The sequence below is a fragment of the Salvelinus sp. IW2-2015 genome, linkage group LG17 (genome assembly GCF_002910315.2).
Source record: "Salvelinus sp. IW2-2015 linkage group LG17, ASM291031v2, whole genome shotgun sequence".
Classification (NCBI taxonomy): Eukaryota; Metazoa; Chordata; class Actinopteri; order Salmoniformes; family Salmonidae; genus Salvelinus; species Salvelinus sp. IW2-2015.
In genome coordinates, this window is record NC_036857.1 from 15,103,103 (window position 1) to 15,116,247 (window position 13,145).

Genomic DNA, 13,145 nt, shown 5'->3' on the forward strand with positions numbered 1-13,145 from the left:
CTATCGTTTGGATATGTGCTGTGCGGGGCATAGAGATCTGTGATCAAACTTGAGCCTACGATGACATGATATGTCATGTTGAATATTGTCACCCAGAAACTACATGAATATGTAATTGGATCTTTATGGCAATAGTGATTGCGTATAACACCSAAGTAATGAATATCACCCGAGGCAATTTCAATTATAGGCTACAGACTATATGGTTACTGGAGTCTATTGGCAATTCATAACATGAAAACAGTGGTGGTTGTAAACTTGGATCATGTCACTCATTCCACGGACGGCCGAGTCACAGGGTTTTCGCTCCCCCCTCTGATTGACAAATGAAGGTTACTACTTAGTAAGTAACTCACTTCACCTGGTTGTCTAGGTCCGCAGACACTCGTCCCTCCCTGGAATGAGGTTGACAATAGTGACGTAACCCCTGCAAATTATATATATTTTTCCTGCTACTTTCTCTAGCAGCTTTCTTGGAAGAAGGAAAAGCGCTACAGCCGCTAACGCACAGTCAAGTCGGAGGGGCTATTGGCTAATCTCCAACATTCAAACTGTCAATCAAGATGAAAGGGCTATATAAAGCCATAGTACCGGTAGTTAGACAGTGCTGGGATAGAACAGTCGCAGCATATAGGCAGTTGAAGACGCGAGAGCCAGTCGGTCTGTTGGTTGACGCACGCACTGTGTTGGCATTGGCTCTCCATGTCAGCTATTATCACTGCATTTTCGTACTGTTCCTATTATGACAAAGACGTATGTGTGTCGTACCTCTGATATTAAAACTGGATTGATAAGATTTCTGTCGTAGAGGGGTAGTGGTATGGAGGATACTTAAACATCCATCTGGCACGAGCCTCGCACTTTGGGAAGGTGCGGATTGTCTATGTGGCTACTCCATTTATATTCTGAGCAAAATGCATCTTTATACCTAACAAAGTCGTAATGGATTTAAATAATTTCGGAAACGCTGTGCTTTTCACGTTCCACATCATCTTCTGCATGTTGAAAGCATGCTTGGGGTTGTTGCTCCCGAGCAGACGGAAAGACCTTCGCGGAGAGGTGGTATTGATCACCGGCGGTGGACGGGGCATCGGTCGGCATCTGGGGAAAGAGTTTGCAAAATATGGAGCAAAAAAGGTAAACTAATCAGTGTGCGCTTTTTATTACCAATTTATGTGTTGTACTTGATAAACGCCCAGTAATAATAATTTTAAAAAAGCAAAGCATCACTCCACACAGCACCTTTGTTACCCTGGTTTTCATAAGTAGAATATTAACATGAATTCCAAAAACGATTGAATAATCTGAAAGTTGGAGGAAAAGAAAAGGGACAGTTTGGAAATGTTTTATGATTTATATTTTATTCTATTCTAGCATAACTTCAGAATCGAGTAAATCGGTCCCGTGTGGCTCAGTTGGTAGAGCATGGCGCTTGCAACGCCAGGGTTGTGGGTTCATTCCCCACGGGGGGACCAGGATGAATATGTATGAACTTTCCAATTTGTAAGTCGCTCTGGATAAGAGCGTCAGCTAAATGACTTAAATGTAAATGTAAATGAGTATTTTTGTATTCAGTTCGATTAAAAACTTGATATTCACCTTCGGTGTGTTTTCTTTCCACGTGAAAAGTATTTGGAAAGCCCCAGTGCTTACTACACGAGTGGAAATGAGCCTGAACTCTTCTAGCCCCCTAGCTGACCTGGGTGATGTATGATGTGTAGTGTTCTCTTCCCCTTTCCTTTTATTGTAAAGGCACACAAACACAGGTGTTTCCTCAGTCTCTGTGCTTTACAATGGGGGCGATGACAGGTTGGGTGGATGGCTCTGTGGAACTACAATGATGTTGCCTTTTTAACCTCAACTCTAGCTCCTCTGGGTCCCCAGTGACTGTTCAATAAAGTTCACTGACAGGGTAGTGGAACGCACAGTTCAGAGTAAGGTGAAAATATTCCTTTTATCACCAAAGCATTTGTCATTGTTGTAATATGATCTGATGTGTGTGTGTGTGTCTGTAGTGGTCTGGCAAGTAGCCAGCCATCCAGGGTTATCAGTGCACAGGGACCCCTCTGGAGACAGATATTAGATCTTAAAGTTTCTTCAATCAGATCCAATTTAGCCGACAACCGCATAGCAGTTGTTTTGGCGGTGTCGGAGGTAGAACTGCATTAGAGCTGTCAAATCCCCAAGCGGCTCCTGGCTTTATAGCTAAAGCGGACCTTGCCATTGGCTGCACGGCGTAGCATTAAGAGAAATCCCATGCAGCCTTGTTTACAAGTTTAAACACTGGAATGTGAGACATAATTTACACCTTGATTAGGCTGATAGGAATCATCATTATATTATGTAATGATTTTCAATTTGAGCATTATTTATATATAGCCTACATTTTCTCATTCTGAATTTCTAACGCGAGTGGGACAAGAGTGGCTTCATGACAATGATCAAGAGCAGCTGCTCACTGATTTGATGGCACCAACCAAGTTACAGCTCCAACACATCAGCTATGCGCATGTTGGCTATCGCCGGTTRACACTTGATTTGATTAATTAGGGCTCTATTCAATCTGTAAAGCTGAAGCGTTAGAATCATGATAATTTTAGATTGAGCTGACATGCAGCATTTACCGTAAATGCAGTCTCCGCTAAAGTGGGAACATTGCCTTTAAATTTCAAACACTCTAAAGTTCAGAGCCTTAAGTCATTGGATTTCCCTCCAAACTGCACATCAAAGAACTTGTCTGTGGTTGCTCAATCTCTAGCAAATGCCGCCTCAATTAGCAATTAATCATATAGAGCTCTGCAACGCACAGCAATCTCAAACAGATGGGAAAGATGTTAACGTAATAGAATATAGCTTCATAGCTTGAACCTACTGTAAGCTACCTGAGCACTGGTTTAAGAATGCATGCAACATTTTTACCAATGCAATTTGAAACATAAAATTGATACAAAGGATTTTTTATAATATTAATTTCCAACCCTAATATATAACCATTAAAAACAACCTTCCTCTTACCACCCAGAAAGCCTATGTTTAGTTGGGATTCCTACAAGATAACACATCCAAATATGCATTCTCATGTCAATGCACTGCCCTTTTTGACCCCTCTGCCTGTTGTCAGTTGATCCTGTGGGGCCGCACTGAGAGGTGTCTGATGGAGACCTGCGAGGAGATCTCTCTCACCACCGGAGCCGAGTGCCATTACTTCCTGTGTGACGTGGCCAATCGGGAGGAGGTGTACAAGCAGGCCAAGGTGGTCCGAGAGAAGGTACAGTAGAGAGAGCGGCACCCAAATTAATGACCTAGTTCCAATGTCATTTACAGTAGATGACAAACACCTGACCGTGTTAAATTGTCTTACACATCCAACCAGTCTTTCAAAGGTTGCCTTTGGAATCTTCCAGTGTTTCACAGGGATATACAGTATAATGTATCAACTTAACCAGTGGTGTAGTGGTGCCTGGCGAAGTGAGTATGTTCTAATTCTGCCCAAAATTTCCCAAACGGCATGCCCGGCAAAGGAAAGGCGCCCTGTATTAAAAATTGAGAAACAGTGACATACACTCTCTGAAAGACCTAAAATTATAAATCCCATATTGGTATTTCAGTCAGGCCAACCCAAGCGTACTGTGCAAGTAGGTTAATAGTAGGCTTACTATTGAACGAATAAATTGAGCTTTCAACTGAGTCAGAAATGTACAGGTTGTTGATGTTCACTCTCAAAGTCGCTGTTTTAATAGTAAAACAATAACATTGGATGTTCTTAAACCACATCAGGAGACTAGTTTTACTTTTTTTTGTGTAGTTACCCTTTAATTCAGTCGTTCTGTAGCACATGAGTTGGATTTTGCAAAACAAATGGCCACTGGATTGAGGCATTTCATGATATCATTCTGCAGGTAGGCATAGGCTACTTTGTAGGTAGTTAACATTTAATTGAGAAGGTTTTTGGGAAAGCCTTTCCATCTAACAGAAGACGCTTGGGCCTATCATTAGCAGCTCTATTTTTCCTGTTCCTTCATTTTTTTAAAAACCTGGATGTTTTCCTTCATGTTATGAGGCATGTCTTACCTTGCTTTAAAGTAGACTATAGCCAAAATTCCATCATAAATGTGAAGGCAATTATTTTATAAAAACTTACTCATGTGTTTTATAAAGACTTCCTCATTATTGAGTTCCGTCTAGCAGCCAAAGGCATTATCCTAGTCATAATAGCAACACATGATAGTTGTTGCATCTTTAGATCTCCCCTCTTTCTAAATGTCTAAAGGCTATTTCCATCTCATGTTTGGTGTGCATTTTAGGGAAAGGGGGATACCTAGTCAGTTGTACAACTGAATGCGTTCAAATGAAATGTGTCTTCCACATTTAACCCAACTGCTCTGAATCAGAGAGGTGCGAGGGGGGGGCTGCCTTAATCGACATCCACGTCATCGGCGCCTGGGGAGCAGTGGGTTAACTGCCTTGCTCGGGCAGAACGACAGATTTTTTAAAAACTTGTCAGCTCGGGGATTCGATCCAGCAACCTTTCGGGTACTGGCCCAACGCTCCTAACTGCTGACCGGTGTTTTCCCTCAAATTGCATTTTGGAACATTCGTGCATAGGCCTACCGCTGTGTTCACATTGCTGCACCTAAAATGTGAAGAAATAATATTTTATCAACATTTTTAGGTAAACATCCTGATAGGTTCCATCAGTCATATTAATTGATACAGCATATACCTTCAATACACAAGGCTACTTTGATGCATAGCGTGGGGATTAAGAAGTGAGTATGCGCAATAAACACTGAAAAATATGTGGGTATATAGCATAAACCTGTGTATACCCTCCTACACCAGTGAGTTTAACTCAAGTCTTAAAATAAGACGAGGATTAACATGACATAATTATTGCTCACTTATCAGCCTTTCAATTATACCAAGGGAAACAAAGTGATWAAAAATATTATTTGTCAAATGCTTTGTAAACAGCCGTTGTACACTAACAGTGAAATGCTTACTTCTTGCATAAAACGAGATTTGGGTTTTACAATTAAATGTTTTATTTTTGTCTCTTAGGTGGGCGACGTCACCATTCTCGTGAATAACGCAGCAGTGGTTCATGGGAAGAGTCTGATGGCCAGTGACGATGATGCTCTGATGAAGACTCAACACATCAACACGCTGGGCCAGTTCTGGGTGAGTGTTAAAAAATATGTACTTTAGATAATTATGCAGGAAAGTGCTCATTCATTATGGCTTGTATTATGTTTTGAAGCTTGTATGAATTTTGATTTGTTTCTGTTCCGAGGCTCAGTATTGGAAATATTAGGGTCGTCGTTCAACATGTATTGATCCCACATGTGAAGGGGAGAAACTATATTTTACTTTAAGTACTGAATCATTGGATCTAAGGTAAAACGCTGGCAAAAGAGTGCTGGTTGACACTCTCTTAATAAAAGGATCTTACATGATATTGATGTTTGTCCTCTGATCTACACAGATGGGATGTGGAACAGGTTTGGTTCCCCTTATCTCTGAGTCATGCAACCCTTCTGTTAATGTTGCCAATTCCAGGAAGTAGGGAGGGAACCTAGTATGAGAGAAGAGTGAAGGAACAGCTAGTGAATAGTAGTGAGTGGAGCAGAACAATGTGCAGACTGTCACGTTTCTCTCGCTCTCTCCAATTCAATGGCGTTATTGCCATGGGAATCATATGTTTACATTGTCTATTTCACTTGCTTTGGCAATCAGAAATTAACAGTAAACATTACTCACAATTTTTTTTAAAGAATATAGACATTTCAAATGTTATTATTGGCTATGTACAGTGTTGTAACAATGTGTAAAATAGTTGAAGTATGAAAGGGAAAATAAACAGATAAATATGGGGTGTATTTACAATGGTGTTTGTGCTCCACGGGTTGTCCTTTTTTTGTGGCAATGGGTAACACATCTTGCTGCTTTGGTGGCACTGTGTGGTATTTCACCTAAAATATATGGGAGTTTATCGAGATTCAAATGTCAAATTCTTTGTGGGTTTGTGTAATCTGAGGGAAATATGTGTCTCTACTATAGTCATACATTTGGCAGGACGTAAGAAAGTGCAGCTCAATTTCCGCCTCATTTTGTGGGCACATAGGCAGACCTGGCTCTCGAAGACTGGCTATGGTGGCCTTTTTTTGATAGCAAGACCATAGTCAAAGCTTTTCATTTTGGTTCAGTCACAGTGGTCAGGTATTCTGCTACTGTATATTCTCGGTTTAGAGCCAAATAACATTCCAGTTTGCTCGTTTTTGTTTGTTTGTTCTTTCTTATGTGTCAAGTAATTATCTTTTCTCATGATTTGGTTGGGTCTAGTTGTGTTGCTCTGTGGGGTCTGTTTGTGTTTGAACAGAGTCCCAGGATAAGCTGACAGTGCACCCTTCTCCAGGTTAATCTCTCTGTAGGTGAGGGCTTTGTTATGGAAGGTTTGAGAATCATTTCCATCTAGGTTGTTGTAAAATTCTATTGCTTTTTTCTGGATTTTGATAATTGGCGTGAATCGACCTAATTGTGCTCAGCATGCATTATTATTGGTGTTTTACGTTGTACACTGATGTTTTTGCTGAGTCTCAATTTGGTGTTTGTCCTATTTTGTGAATTATTGTTTGGTGAGTTGACCCCAGACCTCACATCCATAGAGGGCAATGGGTTCTATAACTGATTCAAGCATTTTTAGCCAGATCCTAATTGGGATGCTGAATTTTATGTTCCTTTTGATGGCATAGAAGGCTCTTCTTGCCTTGTCTCTCAGATCGTTCACAGCTTTGTGGAAGTTACCTGTGGTGTTTCAGCCGAGGTATGTATAGTCATATGCTTTAGGGCAACAGTGTCTAGGTAGAATTTGTATTTGTGGTCCTGGCAACTGGACATTTTTTGGAACACCATTATTTTTGTCGTACTGAGATTAACTGTCAGGGCCCAAGTCTGGCAGACTCTGTGAAGATCTAGTTGCTGCCATCCTTGGTTGGGGACAGAAGCACCAGATCATCTGCAAACAGTAAACATTTGACTTCAGAATCAAGTTGGGTGAGGCCGGGTGCTTCAGACTGTTCTATATCCCTCACCAATATGTTGCTATAAACTTTGAAGATGGTGGGGCTCAAGCTGCATCCCTGTCTTACCCCACGGGAGTACCCCCCCGAGTGCAAAAATCTTTCTGCCAATTTTAACAGCAGACTTGTTTGTGTACATGGATTTTAAAATGTTGTTTCCCCCCAACATTGCTTTCCATCATTTATATAGCAGACCCTCATGCCAAATTGAGTTAAGCTTATTTGAAATCAACAAAACATGAGAAGGCTTTGCTTTTGTTTTGTTTGTCAATTAGGGTGTGCATAGTGAGTCCAGGGTCTGTTGTACAGTAATTTGGAAAAAAATACAATTTTGACATTTGCTCAGGACATTGTTTTCACTGAGTAAATGTAGGACTCTGCTGTTAATGGTAATGCAGAGGATTTTCCCAAGGTTTCTGTTGAATCATATCCCACTCTAGTTATTGGGGTCGAATTTGTCTCCACTTTTGTGGATATGGGGTGATCAGTCCTTGGCTCCAAGTAATGTGCAAGATGCCTGAGCTAAGGATGTTGTTGAAGAGTTTAAGTATAGTCAATAGGAATTTGTGGTCTGTATATGTGATCATTTCATTTAGGATACCATCAACACCACAGGCCTTTTTGGGTTGGAGGGTTTGTATTTTGTCCTGTAGTTCATTCAATGTCATTGGAGAATCCAGTGGCTTCTGGTTGTCTTTAAAAGCTGACTCTAAGATTGTTTTATTGATCATGTATATGTTTTTGCTGATTGTTATTATAGGGCCAAAAAGTTTGGAGTAGTGGTTTATCCGTACATCTCCATTTTGGGTAGATGGCTCTTCATGTTTGTTTTGTGTGTTCCAATTTTCCCAGAAGTGGTTAGATTCTTCAATTACATTGAGCTGATGTCTGACATGCTGTTCTTTCTTTTTTCTTAGTGTATTTCTGTATTGTTTTAGTGTTTCACCATAGTGAAATGTTTTGTCCAGGACGTTGTCTAAAAGGGATTGAATTGGTTGTTGGCTAATTGTTTTTTGTTAGGTTTCTGCACTACCCTCCCATCTATAGTATGCAAGTTGTTTGCTTTGATGCCTCAATCATTGATTGAGTGTTGCTCTGTTCAAGTAGGCTGTGATTCTGCTGTGATCTGATAGGGGTCAGTGGGCTGACTGAGAGACTTTGGGTTGAGGTCAGTGATAAAGTAATCTACTGTACTGCTTCCAAGAAATKAGCTATAGGTGTACCTACTGTAGGAGTCCCCTCAAAGCCTACTATTGACTATACCTACCCAGTGTGTGAYAGAGCTGAARGAGTTGTGACCCGTTTTTGTTGGTGGTTTTGTCGTAGAGGTGTCTAGGGTGGCATATTGGTGTCATAATGCTAGGGTGGAATAATGCTGTCACCTTCAGGTAGGTGTTATTCCCCCCTGTGTCTTGATGTCAGGTTCTTGTCCAGTTCTGGCATTTTGGGTCACCACAGACTAGTACATGTCCCTGGATCTGGAAATGATTGATCTCTCCCTCTAGGATAGAGATGCTGTCTTCATTAAAGTATGGGGATTCTAGTAGGGGGATATAGGTAATTTTTTTTAGCTGAGATTATTTCCTTATTTAAATGTAGTCTCTCTTTCTCTAGACCACCAAAGCCTTCCTACCCCGCATGCTAGAGCTTTGCCATGGCCATGTGGTGTGTATCAACTCCATCCTGTCCCTGTCCTGCATCCCGGGAGCCATAGATTATTGCACCTCCAAGGCCTCGTCCCTGGCGTTCATGGAGAGCCTCACCCTCGGCCTGCTGGACTGCCCCGGGGTGGGCTGCACCACCGTGCTCCCCTTCCACACCAACACTGACATGTTCCAGGGCATGAGAGTCAGGTAAGTCAGACCACCATGGGCCTCCCATACATTGGGCCTCCCATACATTGGGCCTACTATACATGGCCCTCTAGTTGTTTTGCTATGGGTCAACCAGTGTATAGTCAGTCAGCACACATAAATGACACATGGGCTCAGATTAAGGTTCCTTAAGAAAACCAGAGATGGAATAACCAATCCCATTCACACATCAATGGCTGGAGGAATAAATTCAGTATTGTTGATTCATCCATTTTATGATAAAAATTCATTAAGACACATTTCACATTATGTCTTGCATGGCTAAATATATATATTTTTAATTGAACCTTTATTTAACTAGACAAGTCAATTAAGAACAAATTCTTATTTTTAATGACGGCCTACCGGGGAACGGTGGGTTAACTGCCTTGTTCAGGGGCAGAACGACAGATTTTTACCTTGTCAGCTCAGGGATTTGATCCAGCAACCTTTCGATTACTGGCCCAACTCTCCAACCACTAGGCTACCTGCCGCCGAAAAGAGTGAAGGGCAAGTGTTGTTTATCCCCCAGGTTCCCTCAGCTCTTCCCCCCGCTAAATCCTGAGCTGGTGGCCCAGCGGACAGTGGACGCAGTCCGGACCAACACTCCGTTCATCTACTTACCTTGGACCATGCATGCTCTCGTTATTCTCAAGAGGTAGGGGGACCCAATCTGTAATGACACCAAAGTAGTGTACTGGGTTAATGAATGAGGCTGTGACGACAGGTTTTCTGAGCGCCGGAAACTGTTAGTCCTCTGAGCTAAAGCCGTAGGGATTAGTCTAGGGTGCTAACGCAAGTCTTCATGTCTCAGACAATGTTAATTATCATGTAAGTTCACTTAAGTACCTCTGTTACACTAACATGTTCCATTCCCATCTCCAACAGCTTCCTGCCTCAGGCAGCTCTGGAGGAGATCCAGCGTTTCTCAGGGTGCTACACCTGCATGGACASCTTCAAGGGACGTACATAAGAACGGAGAGGCTACACACGAGTAGTGAGCATCAGAAGCACAAACATTGTGGCTTGGCACTAAGAACCGCACAACAGCTTCCTATCAAAAGAGTAGAAGTATCTCCAAGACAACAGAGGCCTTAGGAACTATGGGTACTTGGGGTCACAGTGCCCTGATGGTGCAAGAAGAGATTTGCTGTGGAATCTTGAATTGAATAGTGGTGCTTGGGTTGCCAGATTGGGTGGCCCCAAACTGATTCTATGCTGCTTGGAGTTGGTTGGTGTTTCCTCCAAGGCCTTTCAGTTTGGGATCATGGACTAAGCACCAGATGGACTGGTATTCAGAACTGATCAAGCCTTACCACTGTGGTTAACTTCCCACCTGTCTTACTAATTATACCATTACTAATTTGAAAATGCACAGAGATTAGGTTGAATGGATTGTACTCAGTATGTTAACAAACGAGTAACTTCTGGTAGTTGCATTTCATTTGTGACTTCTTAGAGTTTTTGTGTAAAGAAAAAACTGGTGGTAAATCTGTGTGAACAATAGTCATATTTTGGGGGATTTACCACTTGACAGTATTGTGAATATGCTCTCTTGTGTGTGTTTGCGCAGATCCAGTCTTCTCTGAGTTTTTTTTATTTTTTTGTCTGCCAAAGACTCCAGCCTTCTCATGGTCAACATTCCTGTGCTGCAGCCCTGCCAATTGTGAGCTCATTGTTCGTTTTGTAAGGGTTGTCATAACACGGTCTCTGCTCCATAGGAAAGTATACCGGAGAAGCTCCTTCCATTTGAAGACCCATAGAAATGGTTTCAGGGGGAGGCAACATTAACAGATTCATCATTCATCTGACACAAATGGGATAGCATTTATTTGATCCTATACTGTGCCTACTGAACACACTTGTTGGTACCCTCTATCTGTCCCTCTCGGCTCTGTCTTTTAATCTTCTTTAGTATGGTTATCAATCTGGAACACAGAGACAGCTGGAGAATCATACCTGGCCTGGTGGGCTCTATTGTCCAATATCAGTTTCCCACATTATGTTGAACTTCGGGTTATCTAGGGTTACGGTGGTTATTATGGTTAGCATCTTAAGTAGGCGTAGATATTGAACATTCAAACTTGATGTATCTTGATCAAAGAATTCCTGAATGGGAGAAAGTTTTATCAAAACTAACTCACTTGGACACATTTAGTGCACAAAAGCAAGGGAGGCGCAATCATACTACTCTGGTCAATAAAATATAACAGTGATTATTTGTTTTAGACCAGAAATGTTTCAGAATGGAATACTGAATGTAATGGTCCAACCAATGATGTATATACACCCTGGATTGCAGATGCTATGTAATAGCCAATGGGAGGCTTTGAAGCCACCAGTCGGCCATATTGGCACTCCCCAGTCGGAGCAGCCCTCCATAGGAATGAATGGAATTCCACAGTATTTCAATTAAATGTTTCAAGGATAAAATTACCTGTATTCTTTGTTGCAGTGGGGTCAGTAACAGAACTTTCTAATAATTTGACTTTAAGAAAAATGTTTAAATATATTTTGTTTTAGCTCACATAATATAAACGTATGCATGAAGGTGTCTGTAATAGAATGAACGTGGCAAAAACAAATGTAGACGTTAATAAATCAATTTCTATAGCTTCCAAAATACAATGGTGGATGAGTGTCAAGATGGAAGGGAACTGGATTGAAAACAGCACCCCCTGTCAGTCATCTAGAGTGTGCGTGTGTATATGAGATTATATATAGGGCTCGATTCAATCAGATCCGCTTTAGCCATCATCTGCATAGCGGGGGTGGAACTGTTAGAGCTGTAAATGAGTGGCTACTGTTATCTAACACCTCTGTCCCGAAGCAAGCACCAGCTAACCTTGAGCTGGCCTCGAGCTAGGCCCATATACCATATACCAGCTAATTCTAGGGCTACAATACCTCCTTTGCCAATTGGCCTGGACTCCTTTATTGTCAACACGGAGCCCCGCCGATCCATCACGACTGGACTGCCGACAKGATCGCCCAATGTGGTCTCAACAGGCTATTCTGTTACGATATCACCGCAGAACCATCTGCTAGCCCCGGCCCACTAGCTTTTTCTGAACGCTGTGTCCCCTGCTTGCCCAGCGTAGTAGTGACTACTGAACAGCACCCTGACTCCCCTATTGCTACTCTTTTGACCCTATGATCACTCGACCACACAGCTGATGCCCCTGGACTGTTTCAATAACACGGTACCTCATTTTGTTTACCTGTCGGCCCCAGCCTCGAACTCAGGTCCTGTATGTACCTAACTGACCCGCTCTGCCCATTCATTGCCATTTACCCGTTGTTGTGTTAGCTCTGCTGATCAACACCTGTGATTGCTTTATGCCTCTCTCTAATGTCAATATGCCTTGTCTACTGCTGTCTTGGCTAGTTTTTGTTTTATTTCACTGTAGAGCCCTCAGTCCCGCTCAAAATGCGTTAGATAGCTCTTTCGCCCTGTCTCTCACTGTTGCCGCTTGTTACAGACCCCCCTCATCCCCCAGCTGTGCCCTGGACACCATATGTAAATTAATTGCCCCCCATTTATCTTCAGAGTTTGTACTGTTAGGTGACCTAAACTGGGATATGCTTAACACCCCAGCCATCATACAATCTAAGCTAGATGCCCTCAATCTCACACAAATTATCATGGAACCTACCCGGTACAACCCCAAATCCATAAACACGGGCACCCTCATAGATATCATCCTGACCAACCTGCTCTCTAAATACACCTCTGCTGTCTTCAACCAGGATCTCAGCGATCACTGCCTCATTGCCTGCGTCCGTAATGGGTCCGCGGTCAAACGACCACCCCTCATCACTGTCAAATGCTCCCTAAAACACTCCAGCGAGCAGGCCTTTCTAATCGACCTGGCCCGGATATCCTGGAAGGATATTGACCTCATTCTGTCAGTAGAGGATGCCTGGTTATTCTTTAAAAGTGCTTTCCTCACCATCTTAAATAAGCATGCTCCATTCAAAAAATGTAGAACCAGGAACAGATATAGCTCTTAGTTCACTCCAGACCTGACCTCCCTTGACCAGCACAAAAACATCCTGTGGCGTACTGCATTAGCATCGAATAGCCCCCGCGATATGCACATTTTCAAGGAAGTTAGGAACCAATATACACAGGCAGTTAGGAAAGCAAAGGCTAGCTTTTTCAAACAGAAATTTGCATCCCGTAGCACAAACTCCAAAAGGTTCTGGGACA

General features: G+C 42.3%; 1 protein-coding gene across 2 annotated transcripts; it reads left to right on the forward strand.

Annotated features, from left to right (window-relative positions):
- Positions 1–477: 477 nt before the first annotated feature.
- Positions 478–11,735, forward strand: LOC111977048 (short-chain dehydrogenase/reductase 3-like). 2 transcript variants are annotated; one of them, XM_024006308.2, is made up of 6 exons: positions 481–1,137; positions 3,122–3,268; positions 5,062–5,181; positions 8,694–8,932; positions 9,465–9,590; positions 9,821–11,735. In XM_024006308.2, exons 1-6 carry the CDS (start codon positions 943–945, stop codon positions 9,903–9,905), a joined length of 912 nt encoding a protein of 303 aa, XP_023862076.1. In that variant the 5' UTR covers positions 481–942; the 3' UTR covers positions 9,906–11,735. The 2 variants fall into 2 exon arrangements, with proteins under 2 accessions (XP_023862077.1, XP_023862076.1); XM_024006309.2 differs by lacking the exon at positions 9,465–9,590 and having other exon boundaries at positions 478–1,137.
- Positions 11,736–13,145: the final 1,410 nt, after the last annotated feature.